Source organism: Scardinius erythrophthalmus, assembly GCF_964197995.2.
Source record: "Scardinius erythrophthalmus genome assembly, chromosome: 12".
NCBI lineage: Eukaryota > Metazoa > Chordata > Actinopteri > Cypriniformes > Leuciscidae > Scardinius > Scardinius erythrophthalmus.
In genome coordinates this window covers 37,277,223-37,295,817 of record NC_138232.1, presented here as the reverse complement: position 1 = coordinate 37,295,817, position 18,595 = coordinate 37,277,223, and the positions used below count along the sequence as shown (strand labels likewise).

The following is an 18,595-nucleotide window of genomic DNA, read 5'->3' as shown; positions in this document are numbered from 1 at the left end:
TTTCAACAGTAGTATTCACATGACCTCATCACGTTGCATGTAAACGCCACCCAGTTATACTTTTTTAAGAAGCACAATTAAGCTGTTATGCTTTATTGCTGCCAATTGTAATTTGGGCTTGAGTAGTTTATATTACAAGGATGTGAGGTGGATAAATTGTCTGCAAATAGTACATCCATGGTTACAAGAAGATTATGAAGATTTAAGTGTATACAAAGAGACATCATTAAAAGAAATGACGACAGTGTCGAATTTCCACGCTTGACTTAATAATAAGCACTTCCCTTCTCTAATATTGAAAGCCATTCAACAAAATGCATCATAATCACATAGTGATGGAAAAACGCATATGGCCTGCAGTTATGGACACAATGTTAACTGAACTTCAATGGGTGTCTTTTAATGACACAGTATCTGTGATGAAATAGCAGCCTATTGGTTAAGCACTAGAGTTGCCAAAACAAAGATGACAACTGAGTATTTATTTATTCATTCATTTAGCCTTGGAGAGCTAATTTATACATTCGTATATTAAATATGTCAAAAAATAAGGCCCAGGAAATGAACTGAAAAAATGCACAACTTGAATGCGATGCAAGTAAATAATTGTAAATGTGTATTTTTACTTTGTTAAACAACATTAAAAGATAAAAACACATTTATGCGATTCAGATAACATAATATATTGAGTTTCTGTTGATTAAACCAATATCCTTCATTGTATTATATTGTAGCTCAATATTTTAAATTTCAGTTAACTTAACTTTGAAGAAGCAACCAGGTTAGGCCTACTTACTCTTTTAAGTTAAACCAACAATGTTTTAATGTGTAAAAAAATTACAACAGTGTAGTTTGATTTGTATAACATCTTTGCTCACTACATAATTTCTACAATTCTACAATTTAAGTTTTAATGACTAATACTATTCTAACAACTGTTTAATGCTATTTAACATTTTTTAATAAACTTTGAACGAATTATCTGTTAAAAATGTAATAATGTAATATTGTCATCGGAGTGCTACCAGTGGAAGTAAACTTCCCCACACACAGTGCTGCTAGATTTCACAGGACACACACGCATTGACGTCACTTATCTCAGGACGAAGTGACACGCCCACTTCATTCAAAACTCAGCGCAGGAGGTACAAATCCAAGCAGTGTGATGCGCTTTAAACCCAGGTCACTTCAGAAACTCGCCGTGCGTCCATGGATAACAGCTACAACTATTGCCACTTGTGTTTGAAGAGATAAATAGCCCTATCTGATGGCATTTTTGTAAGTCAATGATACTTGGCAAATAGTAAAACTTATTTCTAGGCGGAGACTCAGATTTTGGTGCCATGTTACAAAAGGTAACATAGCCAGGTCTGACTGAACTGTGCGTGAAAGGAACTTTGGGCTGCTTTCCGCTGGACTGAATTGAAAAAGGAGCACCAGAGGAAACTGTTTCAGAAATGGCAAAGCCTATGGACCATGTTAAGCGTCCTATGAACGCTTTTATGGTGTGGTCGAGAGCTCAGAGACGCAAGATGGCACTGGACAACCCGAAGATGCACAACTCCGAGATCAGCAAGCGCCTCGGAGGCGAATGGAAGCTCTTGTCAGACTCTGAAAAAAGACCTTTTATCGACGAGGCCAAACGCCTGAGAGCCGTTCACATGAAAGAACACCCGGATTACAAATACAGACCGCGGCGAAAGCCCAAAACCTTGGTCAAAAAAGATAGGTATCATTTTAATGTGACGTATAATCTGGGTGACAGTGACCCGTTGAAAAGTGCGCGGTTACCCGGTGACGCGCTCGCGGACTCGCTGAGCGCGGAAAAGACGTCTGTCGCTGCTGCCACTCGGGTGTTTTTCAGTCACCACCACCTGTCCGCCAACCCCTATCAGTTTCTTGACCTGAATTCCAAAATTACGGAATTACCCCCTGCTCCTTTCCCACATTACTCTTTGCTCGGGTATCCCGGTGGAGTCTCCGCGTTCCCCGGTATGGGGGTTCTGGCCGGTGCGCCACACGCTCACCCATCTCCGGGGAACCCGGGCCACATGGTGCCTTATAACTGCCTGGGCTGGCCGGGTTCTGGACCTGCTGTTCCTTCTTCTTACGTGCTTTTACCAGGAATGACCAAAGCTCAGCACGAACATTACCTGACATACGCCGCGACGATGTGATTGGATGTTCTTGTGGTATATGGTCACGTGCACTTGTTTAAAGTTTTGCATTTGTAAAAAGAAATAAATTTGTAAAATATTATTTGTGCAAATGAGTTCGCTTTTAATCTTTTTTTCGGAAACACTTTATTTTACAGTGTCTTTGTTACATGTTACATGCTCTCACTGTAGTAATAACAGTAGTAAATAATGCATAATAACATGCAACCCAACCAAACTAACCCTAGCCCTGTTTATATAGTAAAATGTTAATTAATATCACTCAGTACTTAAATGTATAGTTACACTGTAACAAGTACCTTAAAATAAAGTGTAACCTTTTTTCGTATTTTATGAAATTTACGATTTAAAACAAATGCAGCTGATATGGTTGCCAGAACTTTGCTAATGTAAAAAAAAAAAAAAAAAAAAAAAAATATATATATATATATATATATATATATATATATATATACATATATATATACATATATATATATATATTATGTTACAAGCATTATGGGCATGTTGTTGGCTATATTTTTGTTGGCTGTATATGTCATTAAAAACATAATGTTAATACAACAGCCAAATATAGAGCTATTACAATGTGTTACTGTAATATGTGCTGATAATAACAAAGACCAAAGTTTTACACACACAAACACACTACATCAGGGATAGGCAACTCCAGTCCTGGAGGGCCACTGTCCTGCAGAGTTTAGCTTCAGCCCTGATAAAAACTCACCTGCCTGTATCTATCTAGTAATCCTGAAAACACTGATTGCCTTGTTCAGGTGTGTTTAATTGGGGTTGGAGCTAAACTCTGCAGGACAGTGGCCCTCCAGGACCGGAGTTGCCTATCCCTGCACTACATGGTTAAATAATGCTATCAACATTAACTATTCAACATAAAACACTCAAATAACTGAAAACAATAATTACAAATAAATGTTAAATAGGCTACTTACAATAAATGGTTCACAGAATTAATTTTGGGAATACCTATTGGCATACATTGTGAGACTATTCATACTTTAAACTTTCATACATAAAAAAATATTACTTTTTTTAAACTATATTGTAGTTTGGCAGTAGGCCAGTGGTTCTCAATCCTGGTCCTGGGGACCCACAGCTCTGCACAGTTTGTATATCTCCCTCATTTAACACACCTGATTCAGATCATCATCTCGTTAGGAAAGAGCTCTGAACTGAACTGGGTGTGTCAGATAAAGGAGACATATAAAATGTGCAGAGTTGTGGGTCCCCAGGACCAGGATTGAGAACCACTGCAGTAGGCTATGCATATATGTGTGTCGTTTTCTTCATATATTTTAAAGTACATCATACTTTTGCAATATATTGTCTTGTAAAATGTTATTTTATACCATGTATGATTTAGTAACGTAGTTAACCAATTAAAAGTTTTTAGTGTAGCATTTACATTCTTCTGTTAAAATTACTTTGTGAGAAATGACAAAACAGTGGAGAAAATTCACAGAAGGAATCATCTTCCGATCACATTCTAATATCTGTTTGTCATTGTCAAAATAATATTGTTTCTAAAAAAAAAAAAAGTTTGTTTCACCTTGTTTGAAGACTATAGACCTGATAATTCTGCAATATGATGTGAAAAACAGACGACAAGTGACATAATGGCAAACGAATGTGGAAACAATCTGAGAGGAAAGCCATCAAATGCAGAGTCAGTGATGTAACAGCAACTAGCTTATAAAATCAGCTGCTTCTAAAGCCTAAACAGATGAAAGAAAGAACACTGAGCAGTGATGATGAGAAACAACAAGAGTCTCCAGGAAGCTCTTAAGAGGGAAGTGAAGGAAAAGGCCAGAAAATACATTACAAAGGGACTCTAGGGACACAACTAGCTCCTCTTTTCACCAGCTCATGTGATCACTTAACTTGCACTTCTCATCCTTTTGTTGGCTAAACTCAAGACAAAGAAGAAAGGAATAAGTGCATTGATGAATAAATTAAACTGAATTATTTGAGTAAATACAGAATTAAAAAAATTAATCATTTAAGCACGTACCATCAGTGACAGAGTAATAAATACCTTTAACATGTGCAACCTGATATCATTTACTTCTTTAGGTCAAGCAATACAAATAAAACATGTTTTGCATGTCAGTCAACTCAAAACACCCTATAAAACCAGTGGTATAGCCTATTGTCTATAATCAGCCATGAAAACTGGTTACAAAGATCATGAGTAATTATCTGCAGCTTGTGTTTTATATAAATCATTAATAGCAGAATGATTACGCTGCAGCTGTTCTATTATGTTTATAAAACATTATCATATAGGACCAAAAATACTAGGGTGAACAAGTTGATTGGGACACTTTTTGCCATTGAGATGACTGGGAAAAAGTGTCCCAATCAACCTGAATTCACCCCTGCAACAAAATTTCAAGTGTCATTGTGTATCAATTAACTTAAAAAACAAACAAAGAAAAAAAACACCCCCATTACAAATTTTAAAGACATTTTTTTTCTGCTAAGAATATCTCTCGAATAAGACAAAATGTTAATAGGCTATACTGAATTAGAGAATTTCCAACCTAATTTGGGTTTGTTGTGCTGCAGCTCATCTTTTTATTTCCGAGTAAGAACACATGCATATTTAAAGCCATAGCTCCCTCTGCTGCTAACAACTGGTATCTCTCTCTCTCTCTCTCTCTCTCTCTCTCTCTCTCTCTCTCTCTCTCTCTCTCTCTCTCTCTCACACACACACACACACACACACACACACACACAAATAAATTCAATAATTCTAATGTATTTTATTGTATTAGGGTCAGTGACATATGTACCATAAAAAAGTGTTTTTTCAAAAATTTCAAATAACAGGCATAAAAATGCTTGACTTTTGTTCTACTAACTCTCATCTTTATAGAAACATATGTTGTTTCAAAATTTTCAATTGGAATCAGAATTTATGTGACAATTTGTTGTATTAGTGCGTACAATCGTCATATGGTGTGACATGAAAATAATTGTATATAAACTGAAAATGGATTATACCTTTCTTAAGTTACTCACTTTATCAAAGTCATTTATCATAACTAAACTGTGATCCATTATAGTTTTGTGAAAATTGATTAAATTTGTGTATTATTTTCTAAAACATTGCTCAATGTGAGACCTATGCCGTCAGCCTTTCAACATATTTTCTATTTATTGTGACAAACCTTGCTAGAAAATTCTAAAAATATTTGTGACTCTTGCTGATACTATTTTCTATGTATTCTATGAACATTTTCAGGTTTTATCATTAATAAAGGTGTTATTTTCACAATTTGGAATGTCACACCAAATGATATAGTGTCACACCATATGATAATATCGCCATGTGTCAATGCAAACCATGTATTATCCTACTTATTGGTGAGTACTGATCACTCATATGGCAGGAAATATTTAACCACTCTTAAATGCTGGAAGGCAATATTCAAATTTTATTGATTTATTTGATATTTAACAATAAAACAAACATTTTTTTTATATTGTATGAACCATATGAACATACACTCACCTAAAGGATTATTAGAAACACCATACTAATGCCCAATTTATACTTCTGCGTCGAACTTACGCCGTAGCTACATCGTAGGCTGTGTGTAGCGCGCGTACCCTTTGGCGTACCCTGACGTGCACCTCTCCAAAACTGTAACAACGCGTCAATACGCGGACGCAAGCGCTGTGATTGGTCTGCTAGGACCGCTCCCTCGGGTTTCACATGCTCCCTCTGCGCGCGTGAACGCGGACAACGACGCAGAAGTATAAATGAAAACCAACGCGTTGCCTACAGCGTAGAGGCTCCGGAGTAGGTCTGACGCAGAAGTATAAATCAGCCTTAATACTGTGTTTGACCCCCTTTCGCCTTCAGAACTGCCTTAATTCTACGTGGCATTGATTCAACAAGGTGCTGAAAGCATTCTTTAGAAATGTTGGCCCATATTAATAGGATAGCATCTTGCAGTTGATGGAGATTTGTGGGATGCACATCCAGGGCACGAAGCTCCCGTTCCACCACATGCCAAAGATGCTCTATTGGGTTGAGATCTGGTGACTGTGGGGGCCATTTTAGTACAGTGAACTCATTGTCATGTTCAAGAAACCAGTTTGAAATGATTAGAGCTTTGTGACATGGTGCATTATCCTGCTGGAAGTAGCCATCAGAGGATGGGTACATGGTGGTCATAAAGGGATGGACATGGTCAGAAACAATGCTCAGGTAGGCCGTGGCATTTAAACGATGCCCAATTGGCACTAAGGGGCCTAAAGTGTGTCAAGAAAACATCCCCCACACCATTACACCACCACCACCAGCCTGCACAGTGGCAACAGGGCATGATGGATCCATGTTCTCGTTCTAAACGCCAAATTCTGACTCTACCATCTGAATGTCTCAACAGAAATCGAGACTCATCAGACCAGGCAACATTTTTCCAGTCTTCAACTGTCCAATTTTGGTGAGCTCGTGCAAATTGTAGCCTCTTTTTCCTATTTGTAGTGGAGATGAGTGGTACCCGGTGGGGTCTTCTGCTGTTGTAGCCCATCCGCCTCAAGGTTGTGCGTGTTGTGGCTTCACAAATGCTTTGCTGCATACCTCGGTTGTAACGAGTGGTTATTTCAGTCAAAGTTGCTCTTCTATCAGCTTGAATCAGTCGGCCCATTCTCCTCTGACCTCTAGCATCAACAAGGCATTTTCGCCCACAGGACTGCCGCATACTGGATGTTTTTCCTTTTTCACACCATTCTTTGTAAACCCTAGATATGGTTGTGCGTGAAAATCCCAGTAACTGAGCAGATTGTGAAATACTCAGACCGGCCCGTCTAGCACCAACAACCATGCCACGCTCAAAATTGCTTAAATCCCCTTTCTTTCCCATTCTGACATTCAGTTTGGAGTTCAGGAGATTGTCTTGACCAGGACCACACCCCTAAATGCAATGAAGCAACTGCCATGTGATTGGTTGATTAGATAATTGCATTAATGAGAAATTGATCAGGTGTTCCTAATAATCCTTTAGGTGAGTGTATGTTTGTGTATAAAATTTAATTTCAATTCAAAACTGGTCTGCAATATGTATTAATATAAGTAAAACAACCAATTTTTTTATATCATATGAACCGTGAACATACAGCGTAGCTGAGTGGATCCACAAATAAATCAGTTCATCTAGTCTCCATTGTACATAAGCCAGTCAAATTTGGAGAGAGTAGCAAACCGACTGCCTTGCTGAGGTTGTGATAAGCCACAAACAAAATGACTTTATCAAAGTCATTTATCATAACTAAACTGCCATTCATTATAGTTTTGTGAAAATTAATTAAATTTGAGTATTATTTTCTAAAACATTGCTCAATGTGAGACCTATGCCGTCGGTCTTTCAACATATTTTCTATTTATTGTGACAAACCTTGCAAGAAAATTATAAAAATATTTGTGACTCTTGCTGATACTATTTTCTATGTATTCCATGAACATTTTCAGGTTTTATCATTAATAAAGGTATGTTATTTTCACAATTTGGAATGTCACACCATATGATGAAGTGTCACACCATATTATGTTTTCTGCACTTAGCACAACTTTGAGTCTTGTAGCTACACATTAGCATACTAACAACATGCTAGCTATAACAAAGCAGTGTAGATTTACATATAATTATGACAAAATAATAACATTTCTTTTGCATTTTTATAAAAAAATGTGTCACACCAAAAGACATCTGGAAGTGGGACTTTTGTCAGAGTGCCAACAAGATCTGATTTATTGTAAAAATAAAAATGATGATTAACCTCAGGTTGAACAGTAGCAATACACTGATAGTTCTGTACAACATTGCTGAAGAAGGTCCTCTCCTTCCCAAGGGTGTCAAAACAGTTGCCCGTTAAAATATCCCAAAATAGTGTCACACCATATGATTTTGATTTGTGTGACAAAATCTTTTTGATTAGAACTGACTCAAAACATTATGCTTGGACTTTGAAAAGAGTAGGCTCACAAATAGACATCTGTATTATTTTTCTGTATTTTTTTGAGAATTTTTGCATTTATTTTTTTTAGTTTTATTCAAGTTCTCACTTTGAGAAACAAGTGCAGGACAGTCACACCATATGAGTTTTGTTATGTTTGGTTGAAAATTCTGAAAAATTGAGTGATGAACTGTTTTAATGTTGAATATGTTCACATAAAGCATAATGTTCTGCACAATATTAAGAAGGTTTTTGGCAAATATATTTTGTATTCATACATGTTTGACACTGAAGACAGCAAAACTGCCATGTCACGTCACCCACCCATTAGCCTAAGTAGCCTACCATACAGTTACCTCAAAATACTATTAAATACAAATATTATTGAACAAAAATAGTCCTATATGACATTGATTTTGCCGAAAAGAAATTTCATTTGGAATCCTTCGACTTATTATCTAGTGTCATAAGTTGAACGATATCAATACAACTGTTACTGTTATTTCTGTGATGTGAAAGATCCGCGCGCACTGCCGGAAATATGTGGCAGTGCAGTCGCATTTATTGGTGGTTGCTAGGAAACGGTCAACAGAAACGGTCAACAGAAATCTGGACATCACAGGGTAAGACGATGGGAAATAATGCTAGTAGCCATAAAAAATATAATTATTTTTACCAGCCACAATTGTAAATATTAAAAATGGACACGTTTTGTGTATCTTTTTCTATTTCTACTGCTTACTGCACGGAAAAAGTTTAACGAAGGTCTGTTCTATCTATCTATCTATCTATCTATCTATCTATCTATCTATCTATCTATCTATCTATCTATCTATCTATCTATCTATCTATCTATCTATCTATCTATCTATCTATCTATCTATCTATCTATCTATCTATCTATCTATCTATCTATCTATCTATCTATCTGTTAACGTTATCTATCTATCTGTATGTCTATCTGTATGTCTGTTTGTCTTTCTGTCTGTCTGTCTGTCTGTCTGTCTGTCTGTCTGTCTTGACAAGCCAGTTCTGGTTTTGTGTAATAAAATACATCTTCTCTTTTGAGGACTTTTGAATCTGTGATCCACAGACATTCAGCAAACATGTCTAAAAAAGCAGGGAAGAAAGGAGGTGGAAAACATGCCGGGATGACAGAGGAGGAGAGACAGCTGTACATGCAGCAAAAGTCTCAAGCTGAGGAGGATATTGCCAAGAGAAAAGAGGACATGCTCACCCAATTCCTCAAGGTGTGACAATTGTGTTTGAGCGGCTGACACACACACATATATATATATATATACTGAAGTGAATATTTTAGATTTAGAAATCGTTGAGTGATGTCTTTTAGTTGTATAGTGCTTTTCAACAACACGTCGTTTCAAGGCAGTTTATGTAAATGTGACATGGTCAATGTTTACAATGTTTAGTCTCATTTGTCTAGAATAGATGGTGATGAAACTGAAAGACTAACACTTGTGTAGGTGTTCAGTTACATCTAATTGTTCTGATAGTATTTCATTTTTTAGATTCTGAATATATTTCAATATGGCATTACTGTAGAAATATAGCAAAATACTGTCTTATCCATTTTTGTATTAAGTTTTGAACAGTTTTGAAAAGAGTATAGAAACGTGCAAATTAAAAGATGTAATCATCAAAAGCATTTTGTGTCAAAGCAATGATATATGATCCAAAGTTTGGCCCACATAGACTGCTGTTGTGCTCACTGCACACTGTGTGAAGAGTTTTGAAAAAGTGAGCTAAGTATTGAGAAATGGCTCCTGGCTATTGTAAAAATAAAACTCAGGCAATGGCGTTCTGCACCGGAAATGATTTGTTTTTTAGGATAAACTGCAGAAAGAGGAGAGGAACACCATTCTGAATCTCTACAAGCTGCGGCAGCAGTGGCGTGCTGTTTTAACACAGACCAAGACAGAAGAGCTACGCAATGACATCTCAGTCCTCAGCCAGAGCTTTGAGAGAGTCCTCAACCACAAAGACAACTTCATTAAGGTGACTATATAAAATATATAGACTTGCCTCTCAGTTTTAAATACTATAGCTTTCATTACAGAGTCTGGGAGTAACAAACGTGTGTGTGTGTGTGTGTGTGTGTGTGTGTGTGTGTGTGTGTGTGTGTGTGTGTGTGTGTGTGTGTGTGTGTGTGTGTGTGTGTGTGTGTGTGTGTGTGTGTGTGTGTTTTACAGAGTTTGGTGGCTGATCTGTCTGAGAGGGAGCAGCAGTCAGAGATGGCGCGCAGTTCTCATCTGCAGAACGTGGACTGTCTGTTAGAGCTTCATAGGAGTTGGCTGGCAGAACTGGAGTTCAACTTCAACACCGGTCTCCAAGAACTTAGCTCAGAGTATAATACTGAGAGGTAAACACAAACAATCACACAAAAGTTAGTGTTTTGCTTTCAAGGGTGTGAATTTGGCCAGTTTGCCAGTTCTTGACAATTTAAACCAGGTCATTCCTTTTAGGATATACCTTTTAACTTTAGAAAATGACAATGCTTTGGTTGTATACCAGAATTTCAGAAATAAACTCAGGTCAAGCTCGGGCACTTAAACTTTTTTATTTTTTTTCTATCTTTATTATTTATGCAATGACAAGAAGGTTAGGTAACACTTTATTTCGATTGTCCGCTTTAGACATTCTACTTACTATAAATGTAAGTATCTTTGCAACTACATGTCAACTAGCAGTCATTAAGAGTAGACTGTCCTTCACAGATATACATAAATGCCTCATTAGCGGCCATTTCAGTGGGCCACTATACGTAAGCCGTCCGCCATATTGGAATGGTCAAAACCAGTCTGTCAATGTTCAACATTCGAGAGCAAGTTGACTGTGCAACCATAGTTAGACGCAGTTAGAGTAACTTTAGAGTAACTTTGTAAGTACATGTTAACATTGTACTAACCCTAATGGTCTACTTATACTCTAATGAGAGTTAGTTGACATGTAGTTGCAAATTAATTAGAGATAGTAGAATTTCTAAAGTGGACTATCGTGATAAACTTTAAGAGGATTAACCCTCAGGGTTAACACAAGGTTAACAACAGGATTGAACCAAGTAAACTCGAGGGTGTCAGCTTGAAGTTCATTTCAGTTTTGTTGTTGAATTTGTATATTTTCTGATTATCCATTGAAATATTGATATTATCATGAGGATTTATGTAATTTAATCCAAGAAACTCCAACTAATACCATAAAACACTGCTAAATTCACAAGAGTATTACTAACAATGATGTTTACACTGTTTTCCCACCAAAAGTGATGTCATGAACAGGATTTCACACAAAAAATGGTATAATATTCTATACAAAAAGATCTATATGGGGACATGAAAATGCACTGCGAAGGATTGAGCCAATGTAGCATCATCTGTATGTTATTTCTTTTAAATTCCAGGGAGCAGATTCTTTCACAGCACCAGCAGGAGAGTGTGAATTTGGAGAATGTAATGTCTTCCATGGAAAAGCACTACGCTGATATTGACAGTGAGGTGAGACGTGACTACGAGAGCAATTGCAATCAAATTAAAAAGCAGGTACTGATTTTATTATGTTCATATTTATTCATTTGGCAGATGCAGTTATCCAAAATGACTTACAAATGAGGAACATCACCAGCAATTTGTCATAGTGCCATATTCATAGGTTTAGTAATAATAAGAGTTAAAGTAAATGTCTTGGTTTACAAAATCATAATTATTGCATTAATCTTAAATATGCAGTGCAATTCAAATATAAATAGATGTGCTCATGGATTACAAAAATACAGATTACACAAATATACAAATTTATGTAGATAGTTAAAGTCTTTAATAATCACCAATGGAGCAGAGGTAAGGGAGCACACTGACCAAGCCGGCAAGTTTTGAAAATGTGACTACAGATCGGACAAAAGAATGTTAGCAGTTGGGGAAAAAACATGATATAATAATATGTTGTTGGTTTTGTTTTTGCAGAACAAAGAGGAAAATCAAACAGTGAAAGAACAGATGGAAGGGGTTATGGAAAAACTGTGGCGAGACATGAAGGAGGTTTCACACGAATATAACGAGTCCACCAAAGACAAAATCATCGCATTTAACTCTTTGGATGTCAAGGATAAACAGAGTGTTAAAGAGATCGACGCTCATCAAAAGCACATTCAGAAGCTGCAGGTCAGACAAAAATCCAGTGTGGGATGTGTTACTTTGGACAAGCATTTTTCTTCCAATTGTGATATTTTCATCATTTTGATGATTTTGTTGCAATTTAAACTGTACAAAACTTTTGCAGGAGACCATCTCAGCTCTGCGCTGTCAGCTGAGCTCTAGTCAAAGTGGAGGAACAGTTCAGCAGCTTCGTTCAGACCGTGATGAGCTCGGCCAGGAAGTTCAACATCTCAGAGTCCAGCTCCGTGTGGCCCAAACCATTCGGAGAAAGCAGCTCACTAAACTTACCGTTCAAAGCAACAACGCTGCTAAAAAAATATGTTTTATTTTGCACTGCAATGATAAAAAAAAAAAAAAGGCAACATGATTTGGATTGTTTTTTTTTAGCCTATCTCAAAATATCTTCAGTAATTTGTTATTTAGCCAACTTGGATTTGTTTATCATTAATGCAAAACTGTTGTAGGCTGTTAAAAAGATTTTAGTGAGAAACAAATCCTCAACAACACATAAAGCTCAACATTACCTGTATCATTTATTCATGCCGCAATGCATGCTGGGAACACCCACACTCAAACACAGACCTCTACAAAACAGCAATGTTGTTCAATATACAATGCTTTGCACAGTCTATCCTTTCCGAACGGTTGAAGACAATGCTTCAAGATCTGCTGACTCTTGAAAATCTCCTAACCTTTTAAAGCTGTTTGACCTTTAACCCTTCCTCTCCACTGCTTGCTGATAATGCTGGACTGGTCACCTGGAGGAGAACTCTTTCGAGAGCAGAGAAAGTCAGAATTACGTTTTGAAAGGCAGCATAGGCTACATGTACTTAGTTTCTTGATTGAATTTTGGCCAGCAGAAAGACCTTTCACCTGCAAGACATGTAGTATCACTGATGGTTATCTCGACCATTTTAAAACTGTCTATCAAAAGCGACTAGAATTGGATTCAAGGTAAACATTTTTATCAGTCCATGCATTTGCTCTGAGAATGATGCATACGGTTCTCTTCACACTAATCTACCCAGCTAACAAAAATATGAATGTTTTTCTAACATTCCTATTAAGTTATGAAAACGTTGTTTTTTTTCCTTGGTTATAATAACGTTAAGGGAACATTCTGAAACAATATTAACATAAAAAAACCGCTAGACAAGTCTAACTAACTAAAAAACCTTCCATGATCAATTACTTGTATGACTTTTTTCTGCTAACAACATTATGAGAACGTTATTAAAGCCCACATAACTCTGAAAGAACGTTCTATTTACGTAACTAAAGAACGTTTGTTCATAACTTTGAGAGAACCTTGCCATAACGTTAGCTGCCAACTCTCACGCATTGAGCGTGAGACTCATGCAATTGACACTTTTCACACGCTCTCACGCCACACATCCATTTTCTCAGCACAGAAAAATTGCGGAGCAAAGAGGTACTTTTAATATTAAACTAATTCTCAGCTCTTAGATTCCGTCAATTTTATTTCGAAATTCAGACAAAAATACGTTTGGCGCTTGTAAATAGGTGTGTTCGATATCGGCTGCGGCTGGATGTATCCGATCGGCGAGAGTAGCCGCGTGCAGGCGGGGAGGAGCTGCAAACGGAGACGTGAAGTCGGACACTTTCTGGTTCCCGTAGTGACCGCTCACGTGGTGTTTGCATACTTTACCACAGCTGAAGTGAAATAAATGCAATATTTGCCAAATAATACACAGATGTTTCAGAGACATTTTCATTCAATATTTTATGTACTGCTTCATACATCGTCTGTTTGAACAAGAATAAAGTTCAACATAAGCTACTATCAATGAAGTGGAGTCTACGTTTTTTAATCAGTTTTATTTTGATAAACATGACACAATATAACATCGCAACTACATGAAAATAGTGTTTACTGTTATAAAAAACTGATTTGTGCGCTTTAGAGGAACTAAAGGTGTTTGAATAAACACGCAACACATGTGATCGTTGTCATGCAATGGATCTGGCCAATCGTGGAACAGCTGTGTCGTCATCAGAGCTCCTGCAGCCCAGTGCAGCCGCTCTTGAGAAGCTGCGCTGGCTGAGTTCTCCGGCTACTCTCGAATCGCTCTCGCGATACTTTGATGGCATACATCACAGTCACGTGGCGTCGGCGCTGGATCAAGTCGGACAAAATTTCTAACCGGCATGCACTGCTTCAAGTCAGCCGCCGATCGGTCTGCACATATGGCGGGTACTCCGTATCAAAATCAAACATCCGTATGGCGAGTACTCCGTGCCAAAATCAAACATCCGAACGACCGACCGACCGATCGAACGTCTATCCGAACGTCTATCCGAACGTCTTGAACTTTCAAACGGGTGACCCACGTGACGACCTGACGTGACGTCAGCGTCTTGAAATTTGCAGCTTTTTAACCATACAAGTATACAAGCTGATGTGTAAGACTATAAATGGACATGATAGGCACTAAATAGGCCTACTTATGTTATACCTAAAATAATACTCAACCATTTCCTGCACTTCCCTGAATAAGCCTAGGCTATTCTAAGTGATGAACTGAACAAGTAGGCTATATCATGACTTTGTGTATTTTATAACTCTAATGTTTCAAACACCAGACTCACCTATTGTAACTGTGTAGGCTACAGTGGTAGGCTTTTAATTAATGTTGTTGTATTTTTCTTTTCTTTTTTTATCTGTCAAATTGATTAATTGTATATTGTCTGATATGTTGTTTTGCAAGTAGGAGTTAAAAGTTATAAGATAAAGGGTTTTAATTTCAAAGTCTTCAATGCCATGGACCATGCTGTCATTAGTTGCCCATTAACTTTTCATGGTAGTAACACATTGAGAAAGACGCAGATAAGATTATCCAATATAATATATTGCCTATAGGCTACTTTGTCCATTTTTACCATGATTTCATCTTCATTCTGAAATTTACTTTGCTGACTCCGCTGACTCTGGGCTGCAAGACATTGAGTTCCTAACATAACAAGATGTTGATGTTTTTTTTTTTTTTACTCTGATGAACTCTGATATATAAATAAATTCTGTCATAGAGAGAGGTCATGTAAACACTGTTTCTAACATGCATTTTCACTGTCTCTCGTGTTCTCATCTTGTAAACATATTATTGAATAAAGTGCTAAAGGGGCATAAAGTGGTTTGCAGCATGGCATTATAATCGTCCCAAATCCTTGTTAATAGGCCTACATAAAGATTTCTGTAAGATTCCATTAACATTAAAGAGTGCTAATAATAGACATAATATATATATATATATATATATATATATATATATATATATATATATATATATATATATATATATATATACACACACACACACACACACACACACACACTCACGGTTTTGAGATACAAACCCCCAAGCACAGACAGAATTAGGTGAAACAGTTTATTGTAGTGTTGAAGACAAGGAAAAGACATGGAGAAAAATTATGTAGAATATCGTGCTTTTCCAAAATAACCGTTTAAATATGTCAGGTTTGTCAATAATATTTAGCCTCTGTTATATTTAACTTTAATAATACACCGTATATAACTTTCTAAAACAGCCATTGCAGTAATCAAATGTGGACTAGTAGAGGATACAACAGAAGAAAAAGAAGTTAAACTAAGGTAAAAAAAAAAACGTGTTACAACGTGTCTTCACACGTAAACAACACGTTGGGAAGACGATCAGTTACTCGCACTTCCGACCGGTCGCCATGGGAACGCGTTAACAACACGTAAGCACATGTAGGAACGTGTTACATATGATTTTATTTAAATGATCATTAAATTTTTTTGGGGTCGTTTATATGTGGCAGACATGAAAATCAACGAACCTTAATTACAAAGTAAAGTATATTCAGCTGATCTTGTCTAAATGTAATATTAGAACTAGTATATATGTTTTTGATAAACCTTTCCACTTTAACATTTATGATGTTTATTTGTGAAAGATTATGTTTATTTATTTAAAGTTTATTTACTAGATTATTAATTTAGTAATTTTATTAAGATTGAGTAAGTGTTGAGAAGTTCTTGAAACAAAAAAGGATGCTTGATTAGGTTTACTTTTTATTACTTTATTTGTTTGATGTTATGTATAAAAAAATGCATGTATACAGTTTTCCTGAATTGCTAAAATACATTTCCTGGAACCATCACCCACTTTCTCAAAACCTTAAACACAAAACCAAATCTTCAAACTACATTCAGAGAACATCTGACACTTGTCAAAATAAATAAATGTACTATTTTTATCTGTGCTCAAAATCCAACAATGCTTTCAGATCATACACACAGCTCAATATCATAAACACTACAGAGCATTCATTATATCATTCAGTCCAAATATAAATCTAATATGAAAACCTTCTGGATCAAAAAGTAAAAAATAAAATAATAGACTACATTTATGTTGAGTGTTTTTTATGGACTGTGGGAACTTTGTACATTGGGCAATAAAATTAACAATAAAAACTAGTTAAAATGATTATACTGGTCAAGACTATTGAATGTCTGTATAGGCAGTATTTCTGCTCTTTGAAAGTAAAACACATAGCCCCACAAGCACAGGATCCAGGAAAGTTGTTTTTGGGGTACAATATTTATATGTATTGCCTATCATGTCCATTTATAGTCTTACACATCAGCTTGTATACTTGTATGGTTAAAAAGCTGCAAATTTCAATACGAGGACTTCACGTCAGGTCGTCACGTGGGTCACCCGTTTGAAAGTTCAAGACGTTCGGATAGACGTTCGGACAGACGTTCGGTCGGTCGGTCGGTCGTTCGGATGTTTAATTTCGGCACGGAGTACCCGCCATAATCCGAACGACCGACCGACCGATCGAACGTCTATCCGAACGTCTATCCGAACGTCTTGAACTTTCAAACGGGTGACCCACGTGACGACCTGACGTGACGTCAGCGTCTTCGAATTTGCAGATTTTTAACCATACAAGTATACAAGCTGATGTGTAAAGGCTATAAATGGACATGAACTCTAATGTTTCAAACACCAGACTCACCTATTGGAACTGTATAGGCTAGTGGTATGCTTTTAATTAATGTTGTTGTATTTTTCCTTTTTTATTTTTTTATTTGTCAAACTGATTGTTTTACAAGTAAGAGTTAAAAGTTATAAGATAAAGGGTTTTTAATTTCAAAGTCTTCAATGCCATGGACCATGTTGTCATTAGTTGGCCATTGACTTTTCATGGTAATAACACATTGAGAAAGACACAATTAAGATTATCCAATATAATCTATTGCCTAGGCTACTTTGTTCAATTTTACCATGATTTCATCTTCATTCTGAAATTTACTTTGCTGACTCTGCTGACTCTTGGCCAACACCTGCTCAGTGAGCCTCAATCTATACCGATGTGCTCAACATTTAATGATTTTTCTGAAGGCATGGCATTAGCCATAGCTTGTGCCAAGACATTTGGCATTGCTTAAATCACAGTTTCTCTCTCTCTCTTTTTTTTTTTTTTATATGTACCTTTGGGGCATTTTGTTGTTGTGAGTTTTCTTTGCTTCAGTGTTTTTTTGGGAACAATATATATTAAGAAAACCTTCTGGAATGTTTCTATATATACACAAAGTGAAACTGTTGTGACCTGTAAATGCAGTTTAAAATATGTATAAAATGTTGACACTTAAGACCAATTTATGCATCTCTGTTTTGTTTTTGTATTGTTTTGTGAGGTGAATAAAATTAGTCATTTGTTAATAAGTGTTATGTTATGCTGAGAATAAGGGTTTCTGTTTTGGGGGTCACCTGTGAATGAATTGTAGAGCACCTCCTAGTGGTCCAATTACAGGATATTTCAGGGGGAAAGATCTACAATATTAATTATTGTTACTGAAAATGTTATAACATAAACAATAAAAAATACTTTTCTAAATAATGTGACAAGTTGAAAAAACTGTCATATTAAGAACCTTTTTTGTTGATACTTCAGGATTTAGCATTAAGCTTTGTATTATTAGAACACCTGTAGCCCTCCCTCATGTCCCCCTGAGACGAGAGACTTCATGAAATTAAGTCTGGGTTACATTACACTCTTAAGGGTATCATAAAGTAGACATCCCAGTCAGCAAATTACCTTTGGCACAGATGTGGGCCAGATAAACAGCTGAGCTGTGGCCCAGATTAGTTTGTGTTTGCCGGCCCAGATATGGCCCACATCTCCTTTGCCAGAACTGAACCAAAGGACTGCCATAACTCCACCAAGCATGAGCCAAATACAACAAAT

At 36.6% G+C, this 18,595-nt stretch overlaps 2 protein-coding genes across 2 annotated transcripts; both read left to right on the top strand.

Moving 5' to 3' along the window:
- The first annotated feature begins 1,161 nt into the window (after positions 1-1,161).
- sox21a (SRY-box transcription factor 21a) lies at positions 1,162-2,498 on the top strand. Its single transcript, XM_081380207.1, has one exon. It carries the CDS (start codon positions 1,458-1,460, stop codon positions 2,175-2,177), a length of 720 nt encoding a protein of 239 aa, XP_081236333.1. The 5' UTR covers positions 1,162-1,457; the 3' UTR covers positions 2,178-2,498.
- Positions 2,499-9,268: 6,770 nt separating this feature from the next.
- Positions 9,269-12,698, top strand: drc2 (dynein regulatory complex subunit 2; the record flags this gene model as incomplete). The annotated part of the gene is made up of 6 exons (XM_081380530.1): positions 9,269-9,412; positions 10,011-10,178; positions 10,373-10,542; positions 11,581-11,719; positions 12,140-12,337; positions 12,456-12,698. 6 exons carry the CDS (start codon positions 9,269-9,271, stop codon positions 12,696-12,698), a joined length of 1,062 nt encoding a protein of 353 aa, XP_081236656.1.
- Positions 12,699-18,595: the final 5,897 nt, after the last annotated feature.

Excerpts from the sequence above, each read along its gene's own strand:
- sox21a (XM_081380207.1), top strand. The coding sequence starts at position 1,458 with ATGGCAAAGCCTATGGACCATGTTAAGCGTCCTATGAACGCTTTTATG.